The sequence below is a fragment of the Helobdella robusta genome, assembly GCF_000326865.2.
Source record: "Helobdella robusta unplaced genomic scaffold HELROscaffold_9, whole genome shotgun sequence".
Taxonomy (NCBI): domain Eukaryota; kingdom Metazoa; phylum Annelida; class Clitellata; order Rhynchobdellida; family Glossiphoniidae; genus Helobdella; species Helobdella robusta.
Genome location: NW_008705512.1, coordinates 5029751 through 5047043, shown reverse-complemented (window position 1 = coordinate 5047043; position 17293 = coordinate 5029751). Strand labels below are relative to the sequence as shown.

General features: G+C 32.2%; 3 protein-coding genes across 3 annotated transcripts in view; 1 reads left to right on the top strand and 2 right to left on the bottom strand.

Annotated features, from left to right (window-relative positions):
• The window catches only part of HELRODRAFT_189967 (hypothetical protein), a gene marked incomplete at its 5' end in the record, with an annotated part of 6666 nt that extends 1230 nt beyond the window's left edge, over positions 1-5436 (bottom strand). The window contains 6 exons of the mRNA XM_009033362.1: positions 363-534; positions 805-1088; positions 1298-1385; positions 1503-1571; positions 3816-5056; positions 5379-5436. Of these exons, the coding sequence (XP_009031610.1) occupies positions 363-534; positions 805-1088; positions 1298-1385; positions 1503-1571; positions 3816-5056; positions 5379-5436 (1912 nt within the window). The remainder of the gene's footprint in view (positions 1-362; positions 535-804; positions 1089-1297; positions 1386-1502; positions 1572-3815; positions 5057-5378) is intronic.
• A 1105-nt stretch (positions 5437-6541) lies between these two features.
• Positions 6542-7586, top strand: HELRODRAFT_166439 (hypothetical protein; the record flags this gene model as incomplete). Its single annotated transcript, XM_009033361.1, has 5 exons — positions 6542-6544; positions 6644-6685; positions 6992-7090; positions 7181-7349; positions 7486-7586. The coding sequence occupies 5 exons, from the start codon at positions 6542-6544 to the stop codon at positions 7584-7586; spliced, it is 414 nt and encodes a 137-aa protein (XP_009031609.1).
• A 6169-nt stretch (positions 7587-13755) lies between these two features.
• On the bottom strand, positions 13756-15757 carry HELRODRAFT_166437 (hypothetical protein; the record flags this gene model as incomplete). Its single annotated transcript, XM_009033360.1, has 4 exons — positions 13756-13802; positions 14275-14359; positions 14974-15101; positions 15706-15757. The coding sequence occupies 4 exons, from the start codon at positions 15755-15757 to the stop codon at positions 13756-13758; spliced, it is 312 nt and encodes a 103-aa protein (XP_009031608.1).
• Positions 15758-17293: the final 1536 nt, after the last annotated feature.

Here is a 17293-nt window from a genome sequence, read left to right as displayed (position 1 = left end):
GTCGGTTTTGTAATTGTTGATGATGATGTTGTTGTGTTGTTGACGATGATGTTGTTGTGTTGTTGTTGATGTTGTTGCTATTGATGATATTGTTGTTGATGTTGAACGCATGGTGAGAGCAAAAGAGTTAATATTAGTTGTCAATTGGTTGGCTGACAAAATTGACACACAAACACATACAAAAATACATACACACACAAATATATACAAAGATACATACATACACAAACGTATACAAAGATACATACATACACAAACGTATACAAAGATACATACACACACAAACAAAATAAACATACAAGAAAGTACAAATTTGGACAAATGCAAACATACAGACAGACAAAATATACAAATGTAGTGACCAGATTTTGTGTGCTCAGCCATCATCATCATCATAGCTGCCAGATCAGCATTGTTGCCAACACTGGGATGTTGTTGTTGCTGCTGCTGATGTTGTTGCTGCTGATGTTGTTGCTGCTGCTGTTGTATTTGTAGTGCTAGTAGTAACTTCTGGGCATTTGCCATTGCATTGTCCTGAAAAAATATATCAACATGTTTAGAATTTTGAAAAGCTTTTGATGTAAAACAAACTCTCTCTCTCTTTCTTTCTCTCTTTCTCTCTCTCTCTCTCTCTCTCTCTCTCTCTCTCTCTCTCTCTCTCTCTCTCTCACAACACACATGCAAAATGATGTAAATGACTCGTATAAAACTGTACGCTATGTAAGAAGCCTCTCTACATTTGAACCAGGTTAGTGTGCAACGAACAGTCGTAACTGAAAAAAACATGCATCATCAAGAACGAGCCTGCGGATTAGGCAGCACCAATCCATTAGAATTGTTAACGTTGTAAGGGGGCATGAACAGATTGTTGTGTAAAAGCTGCTGATGTTGATGTAGTTGCTGTTGATGATGACCGAAATCCATCCTATTTTGTTGCTGCTGCTGTTGTGGCGGTTGGCTGAAGCCAAACGGCTGCTGCTGCTGCTGTTGTGGCTGTGGCAGTGTCGGTGGAATGGTGGGGGCGTTGTGGGTTTTTTGAGGGTAGAGGGCGCGACCGCGAGAAGCATCGAAACCTAATTTGCTGGCGGCTGTGATGTCAAAGGTCATTTAGGTGATACTTAGTTGGTTCATTGGTCAATCAATCAGTCAGTCAATCAATCAGACCGTTAGTTGAGGAGCAGGTAAAGAGATAATAATCTAATTACTAACATTTTTAGAGTAATAAATTAAGAATTAAGAAGCAAATAAAGTAACCAAGCAATGAAATATAATAATGAATGAACAAAGCAGAACAAACGGTTATTAAAGTTATCATGTTGCTGCTGCTGCTGCTGTTGTTGTTGCTGGCTCTCCGTATTCTGTAGGAGTTTCTGAGCGCTTTCAATCTAGAAGAAATCACAATTATCACAGATTTATAATAATAATAATATATTAATATTATCATAATATTAAAATATAATAAAATTATGACCGCAATCAAGTAATAAAAATAATTATCTTACAGGTATGCCAAGGTTGATAAGTTGTTGTAGCATCGGATTGTTGAAATCCACAACTGGATTGCTATCAACCTGAAAATTGATGTAGTTTTCATGTTTGCCATGTGTGCCTTGTATCTGTTGTGTTAGTGCCGGTGTAGCGGGTAAGGTGCTTGGCGCTACTGTCGCAGTAGTCGGGATCGAATGCAAGCAGCCCCGCCTACAACATACAACGTGTGTGACCTATCCTTCATGCATCTTTAAATACACAGTAGGAGAAACTCTAAAGAGATAATATCGTTGTGTAAACTGTACATGCTGTGTTACGACAATGTTGCTGTGGTCGTAATGTTGGTGCGAATGATTTAATTAATGACATTAATGCAATGAAGCATTAATGTCATTAATTCCTGGAACAACTCATTACACTAATTTTCTCTTCGTTATTGGCTTAGAAATCTTTGGCTTTGCTACCTACTCATAGTAAAAATACTTGCACATTTACTCATGATGATTCATTGCTTAATTAGTAGCAATAATCAGTATATTATCACACAACTTAATCAGTAAGTACTCAAGTGGGTTTTACAAATTCTACTATAGACAATGAGACAACAAACAACAACACACGTTTAGACGACATTTTCCCCGAGATCGGGGGTTGCCGTTTGCCTACCTATGATGAAACCGAAATACCCCTCGACGCCATTCACCCTCTTCTGCCAGATACTGAGGGCCATTGTCACTTCTGTCATCATAAGTAATTTATTTGGCTAATTTTTACGCAGGACGCCCTTCCTTATGCAACCAGTTATAAGCGGTGGGCTTAGCGTTTGATGATCCAACATCACTCACAAGGCAGTGAGGGTCAGTTTAATGTCATAACCAGGACAATGAGAGCCAAAGAAATTAAAGATCGATCAATCAATCAATTAAAGATTGATTTAAAGATAAGATTAGATTAAGATAAAGATGAAATTAAAAATACATAGATAAATTAATTAATTAATTAATTAATTAATAAAGATATCCAATAATTAGACAATGAGTGCCATAGTAATTAAAGATACATAGATAAGAAATAATAAAGATATCAAATAAGAAACAATGAGTGCCAAAAAAATTGAAAATAGTAAAGTCTTTGTAGTTTACATAGACAAAAAATAGTAAAGACACCAAATAATAGATAAATAGCATCAAGGAAATAAAAAAAAATTGATTCCTCAAAAGACTAAATTATTAATTTCTGTTACATTACACGCACCAAATCCGTTTTCGATAGTTTGAATTACACGTTAATAACTTTACTAGCCATCACTAAAAGACCAAAACATTTCTAGCATTAAATTTATATTCAATTAAACTATAAAGACCTACACTGTTGCCTTTTTAACAATAGTTTCACCCAAGTAAACTCACTTACCCGATATTATTCTCACTTGAGTAATACAAATCATCTTATATAATGTTACATTAATGTCTCCAAATTAAATTTAATCACACTAAATTACATTTATTGTATTAAAATTAATTAATTACATTAATGTCTCCCAATTAAATTTAATCACATTAAATTACATTTATTGAATTAAAATTAATTAATTACATTAATGTGTCCAAATTAAATTTAACCACATTAAATTACATTTATTGTATTAAAATTAATTACATTAATGTCTCCCAAATGAATTTAATCACATTAAATTACATTTATTGTATTAAAATTAATTAATTACATTAATGTGTCCAAATAAATTTAATCACATTAAATTACATTTATTGTATTAATATTAATTAATTACGTTAATGTTTCCCAATTAAATTTAATCACATTAAATTACAATTATTGTATTAAAATTAATTAATTACATTAATGTCTCCCAATTAAATTTAATCACATTAAATTACATTTATTGTATTAAAATTAATTACCATAAAATAAATTCATTCAAATAAATTCCATAACATCACTTTGACTGGATAAGTAAAATCATCTCACAATACTTTCCTTCGACTGATTAAGCATTTATACATTGCCTTTATTGTACATAAAATTATTTAGACAAAAGCGCGAGTTTGCATATCAAATGAAAATTTAACATTAATACAACTATCAAGTCACTTCAGCATATATACAGCATCACAATGAAGAAAATACACGAAACAAACCATGATAGTATATCATAAATTGGTATATGAATTATTATAATACAATTGGTATATAAATTATAGTAAATGTCTCATAAAAGATTCCAATGTTTCATAATGACCAGTGACCAGAGCAGTAAAATGGCAGCATCACCACTAAAAAAACGAGCATGCTACACAATTACTGACCCTTTGAGAAGAATTCCATGGGGTGAATGCAGCCCCTGCAGATTTTTCTTCCCAGCCACTGCCAGCAGCACCAACAACAGTAGCTGGACCATTGGCCACTCCTCCAAGAGATGAAAGTGGTGGCTGCGAAGTCCACTTTGGTTTTGGTACCGCAGCAGTTGCTGGATCTTCTGTTAATTTCTGAGCCACTGCAGCAAGGAAAGTTAAATTGGGATCCGGATTGTTGGCCCACTGGCCTGAAGGAGTCTCTCCTCTTGTGGCACTCAGGCTGTTTTTCCAGAGACCAACACCAGATGCGAGACCCATCCCTGGAGCAACACCCAACCCTGCTGGAACATTGGGTCTTCCTGGTTCTGTCCAGACACCAAAGTTACGGTCAGACTCAGAGCAATTTGCGATTCGAGCATTTTGATCCCAGAATGGCCCTGAACTTTCAGGCTGAGGAACTGGTTGTTGAGGAATTTGTTCCACTTCATCTCTCCTAGGTGCATACTGGCTGCCCTCCATTCTCCATGGTGTTTCCTGACGGATGGGAACTTTACCCCATCCTTCATTGCTGTTTATTCGCTGCTGAATCAGTTGATTAATCTCTATGAAGCCCAAGTTGGATGTGGCCTGGTTGCTGGCCGATGACTCAGGAGGTAGGACAATTGGTGATTCGACTCCACTCGAAACTTTTGAAGAATCGTTTCCACCTTTAGTGACTGTGACTGTTTTGTCGTCTTTGTTAAAAGATGAGGACCTTCTTAGATACCCCAAACCCTCGTTGTTAGAAAATGGAGCAAAGGCACTTGAGTAATCTCCTGTCGAGCTGACGCTGTTGTTAGTAGTAGAGGTCGGGTGGTTGATGGAGTTATTAGTGATGCTACTGCCTAATATCGAACTTTCAGATCCACTTCCTCTAACACCCCAGATGTTTTCTAGATTGTTGCTGTTGTTGTTGTTGCTGCTGCTGCTGCTGTTGTTGGTCTGTCCTATGATGGCAGATGATGAAGATGCACTGCTGTTTTTTTTATTGACTGATGCATCTTCAAAATCGTTGCTGTCTTCTCCGAGTATCCCATTAAGTAAATCTCCACCTAGCAATTTAGAGGGGAAGCTATCATTGCCGAATACATCGTCAATCATGTTGCTTTGTGGAGATGTGAAGCTGTCAACCTGGGATGGCAGTCTAATGTCAAAAGCATTGCTGCCCGATGAATTCATTGATCCCATGTCTTTCCAGCCATTGGCCAGTCCACCTGATTTACATGTACAACGACAATGCATAAGAATATTTTAACAATAATAGTCTTACATTATAATTTATATCAAAATTTAAATGAATCATTAAAAAAACAGAAATGTTAGTAGTTGATTAAATTTTTTAAATAATCCAAAAATATCAGAATTAATGACTTAAGCTTGCATATTGAAATTAAATTTAAAAAGCCGTTACACTGGAAGCAATTTTTAGAAAATAATGAAAATTACCGTTGATTAGATATTTTTTAAGCTTAAAAAACTTCAAAGTTTGAATCAATATGAAAATTTGTAAAATTAAAGAAATTTTTGAAAAAGTACCATCTAGGGAAAGTCCATTGAGACCCGAAAAGGATGATTGGGTAGCCTGTTTGGACATTATTGCTATCCTGAATTAGAGAAAATTTTAGATTAGGAGTGAATTTATTCAACAGGCAACATTGACAACTTAACAAACTTTCAAAAAAATAAATTAGAGAAAAGCAAACAACTAATAAATATAAATGTTTGAGGATTTTCTACTCATCTATCTATATGAAAATTTTTACAATCTTTTACAAATTTTTATTTAATATCTTTTATAATTAGACGAAGAAGATGTAAAAAATTTTGGCCAGTAACAACAGAGAACAAATTTTGATTACGATTAACTTCATGTTGAAAAATCATCAAAATATTCGATCGCTAATCGAAATATTTTTAATAAACGTGAAAACAGAACGGCAAATTTAGTAAGATAACCTATGAGCTCACAACAAAATACGAATATTTCTCCCCAAAACACGGTAATTCATATAAATAATGGTCCGTTTGTTCGGCTGTCCAACAACAATGTCTCTATTTTATTATATAAAAATAAAACTAGTTATCAAATAACTTTTTAAAATAAATCTCGAATCTCTAATTAATTAACATTAATAATAATAGAAGTCATTTGTAGTGTAAAAAAAAAATTAGTGAACACATAATACCCCAAAAGATATTAAATTAACATTGCAAAAGCAAGCTGCTACTGAATTTAATTAGTAGGGCCTAGTGATACAATGATATGAATATGTATGTCTTTGTATGTTTATAGAAACTTTGTATATATCTGGTATGTTTGTGTATATTTTTATAAAATGTATGTGGAAATATATACTTGTGTATATATTTTGTTGATATTTGGTATATTTATACAAATTTTTATACATTTATATACTTGATCGCCATTGTTTAATAACATAGGTAGAAAAACCTTCATACCCAAAGAACTGTTAGGTTTATTTTTGGCGTCCCTTTAAGATTTTAAATTTTCATTTGTTAATATAAATTTTTATTTTGTTTGTTTATTTAAATAAATAAATTAGTAAATTTTTAAATTAAAATAAATTTTAGTAATCAAAATCATTTTTAAAAATTCGCTACTACACCGTTTAGTAAACAAAAAACTGTGAGCGATAATAAAGTTGGCGAGTGGTTTGATTTACGTTTCGCTTTTAAAAATGGTTGGTTTTTATTAATATTATTCAAAATATTATTAAAAAAATTAGTTTTATTTGATACTACGTTTTTATATTTTACTTTTTTATATTTTCTGTAAACAGCTTCCGATATCGCTTCTAAAAACTGCGGTCAACCATCCCATGGTAAGTTTTTTTTAGTTTAGTTAGTTTTTACTTTTTAGTTTAGACAGACTTAGTTAGAGTTGATTTTCGTTTCATTTTTTTCAAAATTGGTTTGTATAACCTTGTAGTTTCTCATCGGAGCGATTTTTGGGGATTTTCAAAATGTTCTTTAACAATTTTAACTTAAAAAGTCTGTCATTCAGTGTTGCTAATCTAATTGTTGACCGACTAAGAATTCTTCTAATAAAAATAATTAAATAATCTAAACTAAAGTTTTAAACTAAGTCACAACAGCACTTTTAAAATTTAATTATTTATTTCGTTTAGTTAGTGGAGTTGAAAAATGGCGAGACCTACAACGGCCATCTTGTTTGCTGTGATGCATGGATGAATATCAATCTCAGGGAGGTCATCTGTACATCTAGGGTCAGTCTGACATTATTTGTATTGTTATTTATTCATTTATTTACATTCATTAATTCATTAAACTTACTCTTCCTAATTTTCTTGAACCAGGATGGTGACAGATTTTGGAAAATGCCGGAATGTTACATCAGGGGCAGCATGATCAAGTACCTCCGGATCCCTGACGAGGTGATCGACATGGTGAAAGAGGAGATCCATCAGAAAAATAGAGGGAGAGGGGAGATGAGGACGACCAGAGGAAGGGGTGGTCCAGGCAGGGGTGAATTATTTTGTAATATTTAAATAATTTCTTGGCCATGTGTATATGTTGTTTTGATGTCGTTGTTGATGTCATTGTTGATGTAATTGTGAATAAGTAAACAAATGTGTAAAAATTTTGCATATTCACCACACAGGTGTCTTCAGTAATAGAGGAGGAAGGGGGGATGGTAGCAAGCAGAACAGGGGGGGTCGTGGTGGAGGGGCTGGTGCTGGCAAGCCTGGTGCCCATAAATAAATTTAAATGTTAATTTTTTTTTCTTTTTTGGTAATAACTAGAAATTTTTATAATTTTTCGGTATGTCACTCCGTCTATTTTTGATTTTTAGTTGGAGAATTTGAATGAACAGTTTCTTCTTTGAGAATTGTTTGCAATTTTTTTGTGTTGTACAAATAAAAAATCCTTGAAAATCATCAGTCGTAGTTTGTCATTTTATTTTACAAAAAAATTTCATAAATCTTTCATTGATTCATTCAATCATTTATTAATTCCTTCATTCAATTGTACAGCAATGATTTAATCATACGGTATCATCATTGTTGAAGTAAAGGTGTATGGATCCTCTTTTTCTCTCTCTCTCTTCCTTTTCCTCTCTCTCTCTCTGATTCTCGTTACATAGCACACAATAGGTGTAACACTATGTATGTATACCTCACTACTACATGTTATATGTACATTGTACAATTATATGTACGTATCTAGGCATACATGTACTGTACGTTTATATATACGCATGTAGGCAATGCGTGTGTGTTGTACAATGTTGTATAAGCGCCTCTGTTATATCATATTTACATTATTCACGACTAGTCATCACGGCATCGAGGTTAGCGATGGGTCGATGGTTCAGAAAAATGAAGAAACAAAATCAATGAATTGCGATTTTGGCGTAACGTATCTTGTATATATATATATATATATATATATATATATATATATATCTTTATCTTTACGTGCCAATTAAATTGAAATTGTTTGCTAATTAGAGCGTATTTTAAATAATTTTTAAGAAATTTAAATAATTTTTAAAAATTAACTCGGAAGTATAGTTTGTTGGCGAAATTTGGTGATTGATAAGTTTCTATTTGTTGATCAGTCAGTTTGTTTACATCGAAAGAGTAAGAGGACATCATCATCATAGTGAATCACCTGTGATGCACCTGTATTTGTTTACCTTTACGAGCTGAAAATTGAAACGTTTTGGATAAAACTCGCGATTTTTAAGAGTTAAACATTCAAAAATTTGTTTGAAACCAAATTTTATAACAGATTACATAACAAAATATAAATTTCATTCGTTTAATTATTTTCAATTTTAATTTAAAATTCACCAAACATGCAAGAACTAAGTTGTACTAACTCTGACAACAGCTGGGAAGCCGGTTATTCAGCGACAATGACCACAAATTTCGATGATTTCGAATCAGAAACGAGAATGGTGGTGATGGATTTTATGGGCCTCGTTCCTCTATCCTGTCCGCCGGTAACCAAAAATTTCGAACCATTTCAACGAGAGGAGGATGTTGTGGACAGTGCGTCGGTCAGCGTCATTTCAAATCGCGACCACACGCCCCTCAAGATGAAATCCATTATGAAAGCTGACGACCTCGTCACAGGCAGAGTTAATTTTTTTAAGAAAAATTATAACAGCGAGTACAAAACTAACCAGAAATCGAGAACCAAGTATCGAACTATAATAAGAAAAAATGACAAGTTGATCATTTTAGAGGATTTGAACAGTGACAAATCTGAAATTGATAAAGGTTCTGAATATGATAAAATACTCAAATTGAAAGAAGGCAATAATAACAAATCAAATGCAGTGAGTAGATTGCAGAGATTGAAAAACAGAGTTAAAAACTTGAACTTCTCAATTAGTCTTCCGAAATTAAGTGTGGTTAAATTAGTGGGAGAGAGTTTCAACACCCCATTGAAAACGAAAGAAAACGTCGGTAGAATCAGCTCAACTGAAAAATCTTTCAAAAAACCTCACCTGACGGCCAGACAGAAATCAATCAGTGACCACCAAATCTCAAAATCCGACAGCAAGAAACAAAACCATCACCACCTTCACCTGAACGCGAACATCTCGACATCATCGTCGATGGCGAGCAACGTCGACAACGGCGACGACGAGGACGACCACCACACAACCAGCGACAGAAGCCAAGATATTGTAGACGGATCGTCAGTTGATTCGATGGACAGTGGGATCATTAGACCAAAACAAGCGAAAATTGACGCGGATCTCATGAGTCCGGATTCAAAACGAGAGACTCTCTATGTGGATGTGAACAACGTGAATAAGCTGGAGACGCTCGTTGATAATGGGCAGGTCAGTCCGGTTGCTGTTCCTCTTCAGAGAGAACTCTATGGCTTGAGAATTAGTGACCAAGAAGTCGGTGAGTGATCTTTTAAAAATATTAATTCCGTAAAACAATTGAAAACTAAATTATGTCTCTGCGATAAATATGTTGTATTTATAAGAAAAGTTGAGTTTAGATAAATTAAACCTTCCACTCTTACAATGTATTCTACGTTATATAAATTTTAAAAATGAATCGACAGAATCCAAGGTACCCCAACAAGATCTCCCGCAAGCCAGAATGGAGGAAGGGGACGATCTACCACCCCCACAGACGCCACAGAGTTTGGTTGCTGATACGTTGAGAGCTATAGCAGATCAGGTGTGTGTGTGTGTGTCAATTGACACGTGTGTGTATGTGTGTGTGTGTGCAACTGTGCGTGCGTGCGACTGTGCGTGCGTGCGTGTGCGTGCGTGTATAAAACTTACACAATGTTTTTTTACAAAATGTAATCATATTAATTATCTACATTTTATTAAAGAAGATCGTCTTTGCAACGTCTTTAAGCCATTATACACACCCTCACACGCACACGCATACACACGCACGCACACGCATACACACACACACAAACAGGTTGAAGCAGAATATACAAAAGAGATATCTGACGCAGTAAGTAAACTTGTGGTGTACGAGAACTGCAAAAAGTTGACCTTCGAAGTTCTCAAGGGCATAACTATGGAGATCATCAAGGACGTTGCACCGGGGTGGGCCCAGGTTTGTAGATGGTGGCGATTTATTTGAAAAAAATGCAAATTAAATGGATTATATTATTATATTCAGTTATGCATCATTAATTTGTATTAATTGCTTATTCCAGATACATATAATCAATTACTACGGAATAATTATGATCAATTACTCCGTGATAATTATGAAAATACTTCTTTTTACTAGGTCGTTGTTCCTCTGCTGATTGGTCAATCGGCCGCCATGTCTCTTCTGCTATTGGGCGATAGAAGTATCGTCGCCAGATTGGTCGATTACACGACGAGGTTCCTCTGCGATAACATGAATCACTTCGTGATTGGACATGGTGGCTGGGTAGGCGTAGCTTATTTTAATATTATAAATTTGATTGGCTGGTTTAATGACCAATCAAAATGCATTTTATGAATTTATCTAACGCTGCTTTTTATTGATGAATTGAAAATGAATCGTTGTTTGTTTTTTTAGAATGGAGTTATGGACGCTGGCATAAGCGGATATCCCGTGTTGTTGAATGAGGAAGAGGAACAAAAAACAAGTCAGCAACTAAATCAACAATTGCATCAATTCAAGGGCAAGTTGGAGCAACATCAACAGCAGCAACTCCAACAACAGCAGCAACTCCAACAACAAAAACAACACTAGTTTTCAATTCCATCCGTAAAATGTTTTCTTATATTTGCAGGCAATAAGATCTGCATAGATGTTTTCATGTTTGTATGTATGCATGTACACGTGTGTTTATATTTCAAATTTTCGATATTTATAAATTTTTTTTTCAGCAAGATCTGAACACCGCACAAATGTTTACGTGTTTTTACATGTCTGTGTGTATTAACTGACAATGTGTGTGAGTGTACGTGTGTGTTTGAACGTTTATACGTATGTTTTTATTCGCGTGTGTGTGTGTGTTTGTGTGTGTGTGGTGTGTGTGTGTGTTTATATGTGTTTATATGTCACAACTTTCGATATTGAACAACACATATATTTATTTCACTTGTTGTGCATTTTAATAACATTACAACTGTGCTGTGCACCATTCATCCATCACCTTATCTATCTTTACACGCGTAGTTTTTCTGTTCGTAAATTTTGCCCTCTGTTCATTTGCTCTGATTTTAGATTATTTAATTTATTAAAAACACGTTTTTATGTTAATTTTATTCACTTTCTCAACTGTCCATCTATTTTTTAGTATATTTTAGTCAAATCTTCCATATATTGTGGTCATTTTTTCATTGTGAAATTTATTTAATAATAATTGTCTTTATGTAAATTTCATCTGTTTCATCTGCCATCTATCCATTCATTCATCCATTAATTCATCCATCCGTCAATCCATCCATCCATCGGTCAATCTCAGATAACATATCTAGTCTTATTTGATTGATTTATTTTCATGCGCGTTTTTTTGCGTCGTAAATTTTTTTTTTATTCTTATAAATTACATTATATTATATTATTTGTTAAAAATATTTGAGATTTAGCTCTCTCTCGCTATTTTTCTCTCTCTCTCCCTCTCTCTCTCTATATATATATAATATATATATATATATATATAGGTTATTCTGTGCCTTTCATTACTATCTGACTATCTGAGATTAACTTTTATTATTTCTTTATAATTTGCATTGAGCTGTGAACGTGTGTTGTCAAAGGTTTTGGAAGTTTTTCAAATAGTTCTAATAAATAGGTTCTAGAAAATTAATGACTAAACGATTTGTAATGAAAAAGCATAATAATATTAATAATAAAACTATTTTTCAAAATTTGTCCGTTACAAATTAATTCCATGCTGCTTTTGTTCAATTTATTCATCATCTATAGATTTACTAGTTTCTATCAAAAAATTGAGCGGTGATAGATAATTAACATAGATGCGTAACTTCAAATCTTAAACAAACTTAAAAACCAACTTGAAAGAGATGAAGTGGCAGGTAGGACGAAGACAAGACAACAAAATTGAACGTTAAAAATTATACTATATACGAGATTTGCAGTGGTAAGCTACATTACAGCTACATACCATGAATATCCATGCTATAGTACTTATTACGCACACCACAGTACAGTATCATAAATAAAAAGTTAATTACTAAGAGTGCATCGAGGTTATATTGTTGGGTATGAATTAGTCATCCAGCCTATGACTTATGTTACATAGCGCTAGTAGTGTTTAACGTCAGCAAGTTTAACCGAGATCTCGATACTTCTCGTTATTGTATCGCTATTTCTCGCTATTTACAGTGGCGTCTCGTATTGAAAAAAACACCCAATAACATATTGTATCGAATCGTTTCGTTATTATAGCGAGACGCAGACGTTAAGCAGTGTATACACACGCAGAAATCAATAATAGCTGATCAAGAAGATAAGATAAACAAATGTCTTCGTTTTTAAATTGTATAATTTGTACAATAATAAAAAACCAATTATATACATTACATATGTTTATAAATTGATATGATATATATATATATATATATATATATATGTATATATATATAAACTGCATATGTATAAACTAAAACTGCATATATATATATATATATATATATATATATATATATATATATATCTACAATAAATAAACCCATTAAATTTGTAAATAACGAGACCAATATGAACAATTACAAACAAACAAAACAATAAATAATTAATACATACAATTAAATGATTAAATAACTAACTCATTACCTTTATTTTTTACGTTACTCTCTTTATCTCTCCTTTCTTTCTTTCACATTTTTCATTCTTTCTCTCTTTCTCCCTACCTCTCTTTCTCTCTCTCTCTCTCTCCACTTACGGTATCTATTTGAAGTTCGATACAATATAAATGAAGTCATATTCATATTTAAACTCTCTCTCTCTCTCTCTCTTTCTCTTTCATAATTTTCATTCTCCCCCCTCTATATATATCTCTCTCTACTTACGTTATCTATGAGAAGTATATTTGAAATAAAAAATTATCAAATAAATGAATGAATGAATAACTGAAAGTTAAATGGAATGGGAGAAGAGATGGATTTTAAAATGTTACGAGGAAATGATTGAGCGAGAGTTTAAATTAAGCGCTGTTAATGAATACGAATCACGTTTCTTTATTACCAGCATCAATACCATTACCATTATTATTATTACTACCACCATCATCATCATCATCACCACATCGTCATCATCATTATTACCACATTATATTCATCATTGTCATCATCATCTTCATCATCCTCGCCATCACTTCATTATCATCATCATCATTACCTCATCATCACTAAATCATCATCATCGTCGTCGTCATCATAATCACCACACCATCATCATCATCTTCTTCTTCACAACTTCTTTGAGGTCTTAACATCATTTGGGGGCGAGGGTAGTCCTGTATGATATAGAAGAAAAAAAATCATCCCCATCGTCATCACATCGTCACAATTAACAACACTGAATAATTATGGAAATTACGACAACCATAAATATATTAATAAATAAATAAATAATAATAATTAATAATAATAATGGTAATAGTAATAATAATATTACTTAGAGCAAGATTCTTTCAACTGTTTCTCACAAGCTTCTGTTGAAAAATATTAAAAAATAAGAAATAATAATAATTATTATTATTATTGCATTTATAATAATAATAATTATATTAATAAAGATACTGAATAACCGGTTTTTTTCTTCAGCTGTTCTTCACAACTTTTCTTTAAAATAAAATATTTTTTTTCAATTTGAATTCGTTTGATTTATTTATTGAAGGCTTTGGTTTATTAAACTTAAAAAAGTATCATTATCATAACAACTTGTATCATCATCGTTATCAACATCATCGTCATCATCATTATCACCATCACCATCAACCTTTTCGAGTGCCACACCAGCGTCTGCAACTTTCTTCTGCTCTTCCAAGGATTTTATCTTTCCATTTAGTTCCTGTTAAAGATAATTGGAACAATATCAAGAGAAAGAGAAAGAGAGAGAGAGAGAGAGAGAGAGAGAAGAGAGAGAAAAACAGTCAGAATGAAATACAGAAGGGAAAACAGAAAGAGAGAGAAAATACGGGTGAATCAATCAATGTCATATCATACACAAGACATTCCTCTCTCTCTCTCTCTCTCTCTCTCTCTCTCTCTCTCTCTCTCTCTCTCTCTCTCTCTCGTGTGTACGATGAAGCAAGCAGGCTGGCAGATCTCTTTGCATTCAAACAGTGAGCAGTAAAAACAGACGCCTTTATTCATTGTATCTACAAACACAGACACACACACATACGGACATACAAACAAATAAAGAAGAGAAAGAGAAAGAGAAATAGAAATAGAGAGAGAGAGAGAGAGAGAGAGAGAGAGAGAGAGAGAGACTAGGCGTTTATCATAGAACTAATCTTTTGCCTCGTGTATGATGATAGTCAAAAAATCACTGTGGATTTTAACCGAGTCACAAAAGAATCAGCTGTAGCCACAGCAATTCTACACATACAGACGCAGACATACACGCAGAGACAGACAGATAGACAGACAGATAGACAGACAGATAGACAGACAGACAACCTGTATGACTATGTTTAATTTTTCATTTGTAACGTTAGCCTGGAAGTGCCCGTCCAAAGTTCTTGATAGGGTCTTGGTCAGCTCTGTGCTCACTATTGTTTCAGTGTAGTAGAAGTAGTAGCATGTGGCTAATTAAGAGTTTTATTTTTATTATTATTATCATCATTATTATTATCATCATTATTATTATTATCATTATCATTATTATTATTATTATTATTATTATCATCATTATTATTATTATTATGTTATTATATGGTCAGTTATAATACGCGATTGTGTAATGAGTGAATGATTAGTGAATGAATGATCGATCTATCGAATAATTGAATGAATGAAAAATCAAGAGTGAATAAGAAAATGAATTGATAAATGAATGAATGGTTCGAACGAACGAATGAATGAATGAATGAATAAATGAACTAAAGAACGAGTGTTGAACAGGGTGAATGAAAGAAGGAATGAATGAACCGGTAGCGGGTGAAAAAATAGAGAATGATGACAACCAGCTGGAAGAATGATGGTGGGAAAATTAATGATGATTAAAAAAATGTAAAACGAACCAACGGTATAGAGAAATGATTGATTAATCATAACTAATTAATTGACTAATTAATCAATCAATTATAACTAATTAATTGATTGATCAATCAAACACTTATAACTAATTAATTGATTGATCAATCAATCAATTAATCAAAAAACATTCAAGTAAAAAAAATCATTGCAAACCAGACAGAACGACAAGAAATAAGATGGCAATCCGCAAGTTCTGCTCCGACATTTTATTTTATCTTAAATTACAAATTAATTCTTTCTTTATAATTTATTATAAAAAATTAATAATAATAATAATGATAATAATAATAATAACAATTAGTAATATTTATTTATTATTTATTTATTTATTTATTCGAAAGTAGCTAAAAGTTCAGTTTCAAATTCTGTTGAAAAAAATTGTAAAAAATATATTGTTAATAATTATTGATTTGTGAATAAATATAATAGATTATTATTACACACAAACATACATACATACACACATACATACATACAAACAGTAGGAATACATAAATATACCTTTAGATACATACAAACTCATCCATAACATAAACATTAATGTATGTGTGTATATGTATGAATTTGATTGTGTATGTATGTGTGTGTGTGTGTGTATGTATGTGTGTATGTATATATGTATGTTACATATGTTAACATACACACGTACAAACATACACATATACACACACATACAAACACACACATGTACATACATTTATTTACACTGTATAATGCACACACAGATTGATTTTGCACCTATTGCATTGTATCTAACTGTACTGAACCAACAATTAGAGAAACATGACTTTAAATATAAACGTAGAAAATAATTTCAAACCATTTTACTAATACAGTGATTGTAAATGTGTGTTTGTATTGTAAGTGTGTATGTACTTTAAATGTATGTATGTATGTTATGTATGTATGTGTAAGTGTGAATGGTTGTGTATGTATGTGTATTCATGTGTACACTTGTATGTACATATATAATTTAAAAGTATCTGGTTGATGTCTCTCTCTTTCTCTCTCTCTCTCTCTCTCAACATTTTCTTACTATCTTTTCTTTATCATAATTAAATGAGCAATGGACCATGAACTTGTAGCTAATTGAAGCCTGAATAAGCAACTAGTATATTATATACTATAGATACCATAAAATATGAATGAATTATAAATAAGTGAATGAATGTATAAATGAAAGAATGATGAATTATAAATTTATAAACAAACATAAACTAGAAATGAATGAATGAATGAATACATGCATCAAGAAGGAAGAAACAAAGAAATAATTGAATGAACTCTTTTTTATGGTTTAATAATTAAATTTAAAATATATCTCTAATTTAAATCACTAAATCTGTGAAAAATTCCAATCAATAACTAATAACACAGCTGTAAAAGTGTAAAGTTTACAGTGTAAAAATCCTGACTTGTCTTAAAAAATAAACTAAGTTAAAATAAAAGTTGTAAAAGTGTAACTTGTAACAAATCATGAAATTTTAACAAATTTATTTTACGTTTGAATTTAACGACAACAAATTAAAACAATTAAACGACGTATTACATTATTTCAAAAATTAATTTTAATCGGAAATTTCTTAAAAATTAAAATGAAAATAAAATATAAAAAAAAACAGGTAAAAGCACGTAAAATTACACACCAATAGAAAAATTTGAAGATTAAAAAAACAAAAGTAAACTAATATAACAAATAGACGAACGTTAGAACAAATTATGATGCGCTGAATAAGCAAAG